This window comes from Panthera onca, chromosome A1 (assembly GCF_046562875.1).
Source record: "Panthera onca isolate mPanOnc1 chromosome A1, mPanOnc1 haplotype 2, whole genome shotgun sequence".
Lineage (NCBI taxonomy): Eukaryota > Metazoa > Chordata > Mammalia > Carnivora > Felidae > Panthera > Panthera onca.
This window is the reverse complement of record NC_138339.1, coordinates 110,628,356-110,641,011: the sequence shown is the minus strand read 5'-3', so window position 1 is coordinate 110,641,011 and position 12,656 is coordinate 110,628,356. Positions and strand designations below refer to the sequence as shown.

Below are 12,656 nucleotides of genomic sequence, written 5' to 3'. Positions count from 1 at the left end.
CTGTTACAAGTGAGATAAACATGTTGGTGGCACTGTAATTAGGCTATTTCTTCTAAAAGGCCAAACGATTTATTATGCAACAAAATACAAAGTGTTCTTTATGGGGGGTGGGGTGGGGAATCACCTTTTTATTTTAAACATTTTTTTAACGTTTTATTTATTTTTGAGAGAGAGAGAGAGCGAGCAGGGGAAGGGTAGAGAGAGAGAGAGCAGGAAAGGGGCAGAGAAAGAGTGAGACAGAGGATCCGAAACAGGCTCCGTGCAAATAGCAGAAGGCCCGATGTGGGGCTTAAACCCAGAAACTGTGAGATCATGACTTGAACCGAAGTCTCACACTTAATTGACTGAGCCACCCAGGTGCCCCTATTTCAAAACATTTTTAATTGTGGTGAAGTACATACAGCATAAAATTTGCCATCTTAACCATGTTTAAGTGTACAGTTAAGTGACATTACATTCATATTCTTGTGCAACCATCATCAATCCCTAGAACTCTCATCTTGCAAAACTGAAATTCTGTACCCATTAAGCAAGAAAGATATTCTTACCATTTGACCAAGAAACTACTCCTGGGAATTTATCTTAGGGAAATAATTAAACAGCAAAAACCTATATGCCCAGAGGAATTCAAGGCAGCATTATCTAGAATGGCAAAAATAACTAAAAATAGATATGAATCCCTAATAATGTTATAACAAACCTTCAGTTTATATAGTAATTAAAAACCATAATTATGAAAAATATGCCGGAAATAAGGATAAAACTCATGTGTAAAAAAAGCAGAGAACACAGTGTGTATACAACTGCAACTCTATATAAATAATTATGGATTTAGGACAAAAATTAAAATTCTGCAACTATATGCCAAAGGTGCAAACCCAACAACATCCGCATCTCCTCAGCAATTGGAAATGCGAACTTTCAGCTCCTATCCCAATCCTACTGTACTAGAATCCTCATGTTAACAAGATCCCTGGGTAACCTATAGGCTCATCAAAATGTGAGAAGCTTTGGGCTAAAGAAATTGATAGTCAGGGGGCACCTGGGTGGCTCAGTCAGTTAAGTGTCCGAATTCGGCCTGGATCATGATCTCATGGTTCGTGAGTTCAAGCCCCACATCGGGCTCTGTGCTGACAGCTTGGAGCCTGGAGCCTGCTTCAGATTCTGTGTCTCCCTCTCTCCTTGCCTCTCCCCCATACACTCACTCGCTCTCACTCTCTCTCTCAAAAATAAATAAAAAATAAACATTAAAAAAAAAAAGAAATTGATAGGTTTACTTCCTGCTGATAATTTAGATTTAGCAGTTTAGGGTAGGTATAAAATGAGTAGCTAATCATTTGAGAATTATGAGCATGAAGATCACCTATGTCTCCCTTTCCTATAGTTAATACTAGGGTTTAGACAGGCAGTAATTTACCTTTTTCTCTTTTCAGAAAGGTTAGTTGGGAGTGTGTGTGTGTGTGTGTGTGTGTGTGTGTGCGTGTGTGTGTGTGTATACTTCTATATTAACAAATACTGAGGTCCAAATGGACATGTGCTGATAATATGTGGATACCACACTTGCCTCACCCACCCTTCAGGTTCACATGTGACAGAGATGAGCATACACCTTCAGCTATCCCACCACAGCAGTGGCAAAATGAAACATTAGAATATTAAACTTATAGTCTGGAGACTTGGGTTGTAGAAACCCACTCCATTACCCAACCCCCTGTCACCTTTTCTTTTTCTCTCTCTCTCTCCTTTTTTTCTTTTTTTGCCCATTATGAGTAATGATAATGAATGATTATAATGATAATGAATGATTATAATGGAGGCTAATGAATGATTTAGCCTCCAAGTTTCATTACTCTAATCTGTTAAATAGAAATAACATCATTTACCAGAGTTACTGTGAAAAACCAGATGAAATAACACATATGAGAACACCTAGAACATAAAGGTATCCAGTAAGTCCCTAGATTTATTAATTCCTATATATATTTAAAAGTACAACATTCTCTCATTTGTGTCTTTGATCATATAGGTGCAACGGTTCATAGAATATAGTGTCATTCTACAAATAGTTGCATGTATAGAAGGAGTGTGGGGAAAAAAAACCACACATCTTCTCAACTACAAACTCTCTGTTCCTGCTAGAAAAATTCTGAACTGCTTGACTGTGATGACCTTATTCACATTCATCAGATGACCTACCTAACTATATTCCTTCTCAAATATGAACTGGGAAGTGATGAATGAGGTACAAAGATTGAACCAGCTCTCTGACACCTCTTTCTTCTTAGGTGTCCCCCATTCCAAACCATTCTGCAACTTACTATCCCATCAATCTTCATAAATCACTGCTACGGTCAAATCACTTGTGGACTAAAAATTATCAATATTTTGATACATATTTTGATGATAATTTGGAATTACCAAATTTTCAATACCTGTGGAATAAAGTTCTAATAACAGGTTAAGGAAAGGAGGAATCTATCATTTACTATTGCTTACTACGTGTCATACATTATTCTAGGTGACTGTCTAAAGTTCCCATTTTATGACTATGTATGCTTACTATAAAAAGCAATGTTTGATAAATAGCATGATGTCTATTATTATGAAAGTACTGTAGAGGAAGAGGCTACTTTTGGCTATGATGTGTTAAAGGTGATACATACAGACTTTGAAAGGATTTTGATAGGGGAGGATGATATGGGACTTTGGACAGGCTGATGGCAAATCCAATTCCCTATCTTATGAATCCCTTTTATTGTTCCAGGAAACATACATCTGGTCACTAAATGAATACCTGTAGTGATACAGACTCCATCACAAGGCAGCTCATTTTATTATTAAACAATGATCAGCATAATCATAATAATGATAGGTAACATTTACTGAACATCAACATTTGCTGTAAATATCAAAGTGCTAAATGTTTTACATGTGTTATTTCATTTAATACTCAAAACAATACTATGAGATAGTCAGCATCTCATAAGTCTTTGGGCCAGCAAATGACAGAATCAGAAAGTGAATCTAGACTACACTAATCAAAAACCACTATGCCGCAATGTTTTAAATTATTTTTCCTTCATTCCATTAAGTGATGATCACAATGCATTCTAATATAAGTGAGCACTGGGTACTTGAAGACATCTAAGCAAGACTAGAGGAGTTAAGGAGAAGTTGTGCCTGAGATGAACCCTGAAATCTGAGAAACAGGACAGGAAGGAGAACAGTATTCCAAAGCAAGGTCTGGAGTTTGTACAGCAGAATGGAAAAGCAAGAGAGCAAGGTATTTTTTAAGACCTCTAAGTAGTTCAGTATGGACAGAGAAAAAAAATGGGAAAGTGGCAAGATATAAAGCTGATGAGTTAGCAGATACAACTTATGAAGGCTTTGTGTGCAACAGGCAAAAGCATTCGGTTTTAATAACCTGTAAGCACTGAGGAAACAATGAAAGACTTCCACTGGGAGATAAATTTGGGACAAGTTAGAATGTTAGAGTAATTAAATGGAGTAATCATGAGGGCCCAGAGTGAGGCAGGAAGGGAAGACAGATATGAAAAAAATGAAGAAGGAAGAACTAAGGGGATGTCTAATTGATTTAATAGGTGGGATAAAGAGCAGGGAAGAATAAAGGATAGATTCCCAGTTTTAGACATTGGTATTAGTGAATGATAATACCACTATCTAAAACATTCAACACAGGAATAGCTACTATAAATTTTTTGTTCTTTTGCTGTGCCAAAAGCTGTCTCTCTGTAAATTTTCCCTATAAGTATTTGTTATGTTCTCTAAGGCAATGGTTTCCAGAGTACAGTTCACACACCTCAAGAAGCCTGCAAAATAATCCATTAAGGTATTAGAAGAAAACATGAGAATTTCGATTTTTAATCTCATTTTTATTAAAAATAAGAAATTAATCTTTAATTAATAAACCTAGGTTCACGATAGTATTTGTACAGAAGATATAAGTAATGATATATCTACTTGAAGCATGCACTTATATATCTTTTTAAAATTAAAAAAATTTTTTTCCAATGTTTATTTGGTTTTGAGAGATAGAGAGCATGAGTGGGGAGGGGCAAATGGAGAGGGAGACACAGAATCTGAAGCAGGCTCCAGGTTCTGAGCTGTCAGCATACCTTAACCAACTGAGCCACCCAGGTGCCCCTGTCTTTTTAAAATTTAATTTTTTAAAAAATATTTTAAGTAAAAATTTCTTCACTTTCTCAGAATCCTTATACATTTAATACTGCTTATAATTTATCACAAGAATTATTTCCCAAAAATGTTACTCACAGCTGGATTGAAAGAGTGGAAAATGTGACAATGTGGTTTTTATATATCACATTACAAAACAAAAGCAGCAAAAGCTATTGAGGTAGGTCCAGAGCCGTTAGTCACAATGGGGAAGAGGATGAAAAGTATCTCTGAAGAAGTAGAGTATCTAATCCCCAAATCAAAAGTAAAGAAAATTACTCAAAAGACCACATTAAAAAATAAGCTTCAGGGGCACCAAGGTGGCTTAGTCAGTTAAGCTTCCAACTCATGCTTCTGGCTCAGGTCTCGGTTCTTGAATTTGTGCCCTGAGTCAGGCTCTATGCTCACAGTATGGAGCCTGCTTAGGATTCTCTCTCTCTCCCTCTCTCTGTGCCCCTTCCCTGCTCTTTCTCTCTCAAAATAAATAAATAAACTTAAAAAAAATAAAAATTAAAAATAAGCTTCAGAATTTTCTGAAGAAAACAAATGTATTTACAACCTTAAGGTTAGGAGTAGATTAAATAAACTTTTCTTATTTAACTTATGTCTTTTATCTTGATACTCATTTTTAAGATTTAGAAGTATCTACTGAAGAGCAAAAGGATAATGGAGATGTAAAAGATGAATCCCTCTTAAGAACAAAAGGGAAGCAAAAGAAAAAACAAAGATTTACCTAAAAGATAAAAAATACAGATTCAAAGGGGCACACAAACTCCAATGTTTATAGCACCATTATTAACAATAGCCAAACCATGGAGAAAGCTCAAATTGACTTTCCATTGACTGATAAATGGATAAAGATGTGGTACACACACACACACACACACACACACACACACACACACACACACACACAGACAATGAAATATTAGTCATCAAAAAGAATGAAATCTTGCCATTTGCAATGACATAGATGGAGCTAGAATGTCCTAAGCTAAGCAAAATAAGTCACTCAGAGAAAGACAAATACCACATGATTTCACTCATATGTGGAATTTAAGAAACAAAATAGATATGAGGAGAGGTGGGAGGAACAGGAGAGAGAAACAAACCATAAGAGACTCTTAACAATTGAGAAAAAAATGAAAGTTGATGGAGGAAGGTGAGTGGGAGATAGACTAGATGGGTGATGGGTACTAAGGAGGGGACTTGTTATGATGAGCACTGGGTGTTGTATGTAAGTGATGAATTATTGAATTCATAAAAGCATACAATGGGTGAAGAGGTTATACCATTAAGAGTACTATCAAAGTACGTCAATGGTACAAATTCTATTGTTGCCAATGGACACAATCCATATATATCTTTTCAAAACTAACAAGGGTCCTAATAAGGCAATATGATACAATAAAAATAGTTATTTATGGTATACCTACTATTTAACAGGTACAGTACTACTTTTGACATTCTTTTAGTATCCCTAAAATTATTGTTTAGGTACATAATAACCCCTCTTTACAAGATGGAGACACTGAAACTCTTACCATAGTCCTTCATAATGTCACCTTAAACAAACTGACTAATGTCCCAAATTACTAAATAGCAGGACTAAAACTGGTTTCCAATTCTGTCGGACCATGTTTAAATATTTGAAAACAGCGTGTTTCCTCTGAGAATTGCTTTTCCTGGGATCAATGTCCCCAGTCGTCCTCTGAAGGTGAGTTTCTGGACTACTCTAGTCATCTTTTACTTACATCAAGTCAATTTTAAAATGTATTACATTCTAAACACACTATTCATGAAATGGACTTGCTAGCAAAAACCTATAAGGTCTGAGTATCATCTTCAAGGAGAGAAAATGGAATAAAATCATATTAACAATTTTTATATATATACTCAATACCATTTATACTTATCACATTCACCTTTGATGCACATGCCAACCTACCTTTCCAAAGTGACCCTATCACTTCTTCACTCAAAGGCTTTTAGTGGCTTTCTATTTCACCCAGAGAAAAAGCCTAAGCCCTTACAAAGGCCTCTAAGCCTATATCATCTGGTGCCTGTTTCTTCTGTTCCTCATCTCCTATTGTTCTCCTCCTTGCTTCCTCTATTTCAACACAAGAGCCTCTTAGATGTTCCCTGGGTATCCCAAGCATGCTTCTGCCTCACAGTCTTTGTATTTTCTTCCTTCCGCAGCCTGGAATGCTCTCCTTTCCAGATATCTGATGGCGCATTCCTTCATTTCCTTCAGGCCAAATGTCATCATCTTCTGAGAGAGACATACTCTGACTGCCCTATGTAAAACTGCAACTCCAACCTCCCAATACTTTCTATGCTACTTGCCTTGCTTTGCTTTGCTTTTCTTCATAGAACTTGCTACAGCTAAAATATATTTTATCCATCCACCTATTTATTGAGTGATGGTTAGATGTCTGTCTTCCTCTCCCTAGAATTAAAATTCCTTGAGGATAGGACTCTCCTATGTTTTGTCTGCTGCTGTATAATACTGCCTGGAAAAGAAGTACTTAATATTTATTAAACAAATGAATAAACTGAGAAAAGAAAGGTGTGACCTGATTAGAAACATGGTACCAGTATAATGAATGGAAGATTTTAAATTAAAGTTTGCAATGCCTGAGTTTCTAGTCTGAGATATGATGCAGAAGCAGAAGTACTTCCTAAAGCACATGAGAGATTAGCAATCTAGTGTAAACAATTTTGATCTTATAGTTAAATTATAATTTAGTAATAAAAGTGGTACCTAGAGTATCTGAAAGAGAATTAGTTAGAAAGGATGATTAAATAAAGAAATATGGAATGGGGCACCTGGCTGGCTCAGTTGGAAGAGCATGTGATTCTTGATCTTGGGGTCTTGAGTTTGAGCCCCATGTTGGGTGTAAAGATTACTTAAATTAATAAATGAAATTAAAAACAAAAAAAAGAAAAGAAAGCAATATGATTAATACCAATACCTACCTTAAAGCATTAGATAAATGCTTTAAAGGGTTTCGTAATTCATTGTTGCAATAGGAGTGGAACCTAGAGTCAAGTTGTTGTTTTTTAGCTGTTTTAACTCACACTAGTTATGTATCCATTTATGTCTCATTTTCTCATGTGTAAAATGGGAATTTTAACAGTAACTACTTTCATAATATTGATGTGATGATTAAATAAGACCCTATATGCTTCAGCACATATATTAAATGTTAATTTTTATTAGCACAGTATCTGACATATAAGTTCTTAATAAATATTACCTACTACTATTACCACCAAATAACAAACTTATTAGCTTATTCTCAAAGTTAATAAACCACAGGGATACCTGGTAAGACCCATAATATAAATTTTAAAAAACTATTAGAAATTAAATACCAAGTAAGAATCGAGGACGTTTAAAATACATTTGTTCTAATATTAAAGTACTATATGTTCTGGTACTATAACATTCATTTTAGGCTGTGTTTACAAGTCATATATAGTATAAAATTAGACTATTTAATCTTATAAGTTTAATTTATATCAATTGTTCTCAATCTTTTCTTCTCCAACATACCTGAGAGTTATGGCACACTCCCATTATGCACAGTGGCTCAGTAGAGCAGTAATTCTCCACTAAATGGGGAGAATGTGGTGGGAGGGTAGTAGGGTGGGTTGTCTTGTGTTATTAGTTCACGTAATGGAAAAATATAAAAAGAAAACTGTGATTCAGAGATAAGAAAAGAGTTAAATCTACAGAAGAACATTAAGTGTATGTCACAGATCCATTTTTTTTCAATTTGTATTCAAAAGGTTGGAGATACTTAAAATCTCTTACTAGTGTGTTTTCTCCATTGGAACTATTCCAGAGTCTCATTCGATTATCCGTACCAACAGTAAGGAGGTGAAGCCCATCACTTGTAAAACATAAGCCATTAACTTTCCCATTATGAGCAGTGTTTGCTGCAATGAAAAATACAATTCAGTTAATCAGTTCTTGTATTCAGGACACACTTAATGCTTCATGATACAGTTATTTAAACATATTAATATAGGACAACTCTCTGAATTGCTTAAAATATACAAGTTGATTATGTTTCAAATTATTCATCCCTGTGGATTATTTGAATACAATAAGCTATATAAATTAGAACCACAAAAATAGAGAAAAACAGGAAAACCAAAAAGGAAAATATATATTGCCAAATATAATTATATTGCCAAATATAATTTTTCTTAAGAAAGTAAGCTGTGCTATCAAACTCAATTAAATGCATAGCCTGACATTAAAATTTTATTTTATTTTATTTTTTAATTTTTTTAATGTTTATTTGCTTTTGAGAGAGACAGAGACAGAATGCGAGTGGGTTAGGGGCAGAGAGAGAGGGAGACAGAGAATCCGAAGCAGGCTTCAGGCTCTGAGATGTCAGCACAGAGCCCGATGCGGGCCTCGAACTCACAAACCGTGAGATCATGACCTGAGCCAAAGTCGGACGCTCAACCGACTGAGCCACCCAGGCGCCCCCTGACATTAAAATTTTAAATTAAACACTTTTCAAATTTCTTTTATACTAATTCTATTTTTAATCTAAAAATCACTCCATGGACTATTAAAAATCAATAATACTAGTATTTACAATTAAAAATACTTTTTTTTAAAAAAAATGTTTATTTTTGAGAGAGAGAGAAAGAGAAAGCGCAAACAGGGAGGGCAGAGAGAGGGAGACACAGAATCCAAAGCAGGCTCCAGGCTGTGAGCTGTCAGCACAGAGCCCGACATGGGGCTCAAACTCATGAGGGGTGAAATCATGACCTGAGCCAAAGTGGGACATTCAACTGACTGAGTGAGCTAGGCACCCCCGAGTTTTTTTTTTTAATGTTTATTTATTTTTGAGAGAGAGAGAAAGAGAGAGCACAAGCAGGGGAGGAGCAGAGAGAGAGGGAGACACAGAATCCAAAGCAGGCTCCAGGCTCTGAGTTGTCAGTACAGAGCCTGATGTAGGGCTCGAACTCATGAACCATGAGATCATGACCTGAGCCAAAGTCGGATGCTTAACCGATTGAGCCACCCAGGTGCCCCTAAAAAAACAAAAACTTTAATAGGGAAAGAATACCTCTTCTAGTTTCAACCAAAATTTGTATTGCTGTCAAAATGATCAACTTTGAGAAAGCATAATTCTCAATAGCTTAATTTAATTACAAAGATTATTAAAACAATCATAAAATTGTATATAGTTCATTCTAAGATTTTTCTAGTCTGGAACTAATTCTGAATCAGAATTTTATCCCATAAAGATATTAAATTCTATCATAAAAATGCAACTGAGGTACTTTGTCACCTGGATAGCAGCTGACACATTTAACACAACTTGCAAATTTTATTCTCATACAACAGTCCCAAAATGTTACTATTCCTTCAATTTACTGTAGCTTCCTAAGGGGCACTGAATTTGTATTAGCTGACCTCACTGGAGGAAAAAAACAAAAGTAACTAATTCAGAAAAGTTTCTGCATTTGAAAATTTAGGAGATGAAATGTCCTGCTTCTTTGTATCTTGAAGAAAAACAATCGTGATTTAGTTATGTACATTTAGAAATGGATTTACTATGAATGACTTTTGACTTTTTCTAAATCATAAGATTTATAATTTGTCAAGAGACATTAATTAGTTTCAATTCAAAATTTTCAATATAAACATACTATCATTAGCATGTTTCTATATTAATGTATTCTTCATTACCTGATTCAACAGCTTGTGACTTTTTTCCATTATGCTGATCAAGAGTAAATAAACATCCTGATGCTCTCCTGACATCCCATAATTTTACTCTGCTGTCAGCACTAAGAAGAAATAAATGTTACACTGACATATAAAGGTAGGACAGTGACTACTCTTGCACCTAACCTTTCCAGCACTATGGCACACAGAGGTCTCAGTATATCAGTGCAAATATATTTGTATATTTGGGTTGTTGTATTTTGCCTTTTCATCTAATATTCAAAGTCAATAGTAGCAAAAAGCAGTGAAAAACATAGCAAAAAAAAAAAAAGGTAAACTTTTTTACATCACAAGGACTGAATTCTGCTGGACCGAATTTTTATGATCATGTTCCTCCTCCAAAACTGGACAGCTTTGGAGCTGGTTCCTTAGCAAGTTTGTTACTACATCTTTTCTGTTTGTTATTCAAATGTTTTCTGACAATCAAGCAGGTAACTAATTTTACTTTTGTTTAAGAATTCATTTGGCATGAATCTGGTGTTTCCTGTTTTATGAAAAAATTAAGGTGGATAATGACAATATATTTATATTTGGTTCCGTATACGCAAATCTATCTTTGCCACATATTCAAGAACTAAATTTAATATCTCTTAGATATCAGACCCTTGTATTTATCTCAAGTAAGTGAAAAGAAGAAAGGCAAAATACCATGATCACACATCAATTTCAGCTTCTTTTAAAGATCTGTATTTTTTTTTTAAGTTTATTTATTTATTTTGAGAGAGAGAGTTCGTAGGCAGGGGAGGGGGGAGGAAAGAGAGAGAGAGAGAGAGACAGACAGACAGACAATACCATGCAGGCTCTGCACTGTCAGTGTGGAGCCCAATACAGGACTTGAACTCACAAACTGAGAGATCATGACCTGAGCCGACATCAAGAATCGAACTCTCAACCAACTGAGTCACCCAGGTGCCCCATCAATTTCAGCTTCTAAACTACACCTAAAGAAAATGTAAATTAGTTTAACTGATGCTATCATGTTCTCAAAAGAGACCTCAACAATATTCTAACCCATTGGGTTTATCCAAGCCCCTTTAATTAGAAAAAGCAATACAATGAATTTTATAGGGGTACTTGAGTGGCTCAATCAGTTAGGTATCCAACTCTTGATTTCAGCTCAGGTCATGATCTCATGGTTCATGGATCGCACCCCACATTGGGCTCTGAGCTAATAGCACGGAGCCTGCTTGGGATTCTCTTTCTCTCTCTCTGTCTCTCAAAATAAATAATACACTTAAAAAAACCCCTCAATGCATTTTTAAAGCCTATTTCTAACTTACAAATCTTTTTTTTTTTACATAGATACAAGGCTTAAATCTTCCTATAATCTTGATTCTTTTCACAGATCACCATCAAACCTAGCTGATTAGAATAGCAAGCAAAAAGCTAGCATTTCCCATTTTCAAAATGGTTTTCTTTCTTTACAGCTGGAGAAGGTCTGCAATGGGATGAGTCTGAGGATTTAAGTATTTTCTGAAACAGGTAAGATTTGGACATATCTGGTTCCTAACGCCAATTACTAGGTCCATCTCATACTGATTCAAATTTCTGGTGTACTCTGAGAATTGAAAGCCTCTTTCTTAGCTTCCCTATGAGTTGAGGAAAACCAAATTAGGCATAAACAACAGAAATCCACCTTAGTATGGACCCACCAGCACCTAGCCCCCCACCTTCACACCTCATTAGCCAGCCTTGTTACAGCCACATCCTAGACTTGTTCTACTTCAGAAAGCACAGATTTCTTTTTTTTTTTTTAATTTTCTTTTAACATTTATTTATTTATTTATTTATTTATTTATTTATTTTAATATATGAAATTTACTGTCAAATTGGTTTCCATACAACACCCAGTGCTCATCCCAAAAGGTGCCCTCCTCAATACCCATCACCCACCCTGCCCTCCCTCCCACCCCCCATCAACCCTCAGTTTGTTCTCAGTTTTTAACAGTCTCTTATGCTTTGGCTCTCTCCCACTCTAACCTCTTTTTTTTTTTTTTTTTTCCTTCCCCTCCCCCATGGGTTTCTGTTACGTTTCTCAGGATCCACATAAGAGTGAAACCATATGGTATCTGTCTTTCTCTGTATGGCTTATTTCACTTAGCATCACACTCTCCAGTTCCATCCATGTTGCTACAAAAGGCCATATTTCATTTTTTCTCATTGCCACGTAGTATTCCATTGTGTATATAAACCACAATTTCTTTATCCATTCATCAGTTGATGGACATTTAGGCTCTTTCCATAATTTGGCTATTGTTGAGAGTGCCGCTATAAACATTGGGGTACAGGTGCCCCTATGCATCAGTACTCCTGTATCCCTTGGATAAATTCCTAGCAGTGCTATTGCTGGGTCATAGGGTAGGTCTATTTTTAATTTTCTGAGGAACCTCCACACTGCTTTCCAGAGCGGCTGCACCAATTTGCATTCCCACCAACAGTGCAAGAGGGTTCCTGTTTCTCCACATCCTCTCCAGCATCTATAGTCTCCTGATTTCTTCATTTTGGCCACTCTGACTGGCGTGAGGTGGTATCTGAGTGTGGTTTTGATTTGTATTTCCCTGATAAGGAGCGACGTTGAACATCTTTTCATGTGCCTGTTGGCCATCCGGATGTCTTCTTTAGAGAAGTGTCTATTCATGTTTTCTGCCCATTTCTTCACTGGGTTATTTGTTTTTCGGGTGTGGAGTTTGATGAGCTCTTT

The 12,656-nt window shown here is 35.8% G+C and overlaps 1 protein-coding gene across 5 annotated transcripts in view; it reads right to left on the bottom strand.

Moving 5' to 3' along the window:
- ERCC8 (ERCC excision repair 8, CSA ubiquitin ligase complex subunit) overlaps positions 1-12,656 on the bottom strand; it is a 70,340-nt gene that overhangs the window by 19,018 nt on the left and 38,666 nt on the right. For all 5 annotated transcript variants that reach the window (XM_078449550.1, XM_078449552.1, XM_078449555.1 and 2 more), the window contains 2 exons: positions 9,917-10,017; positions 8,015-8,139 (listed from right to left, as the gene is read on the bottom strand). In XM_078449550.1, the coding sequence (XP_078305676.1) occupies positions 8,015-8,139; positions 9,917-10,017 (226 nt within the window). The remainder of the gene's footprint in view (positions 1-8,014; positions 8,140-9,916; positions 10,018-12,656) is intronic.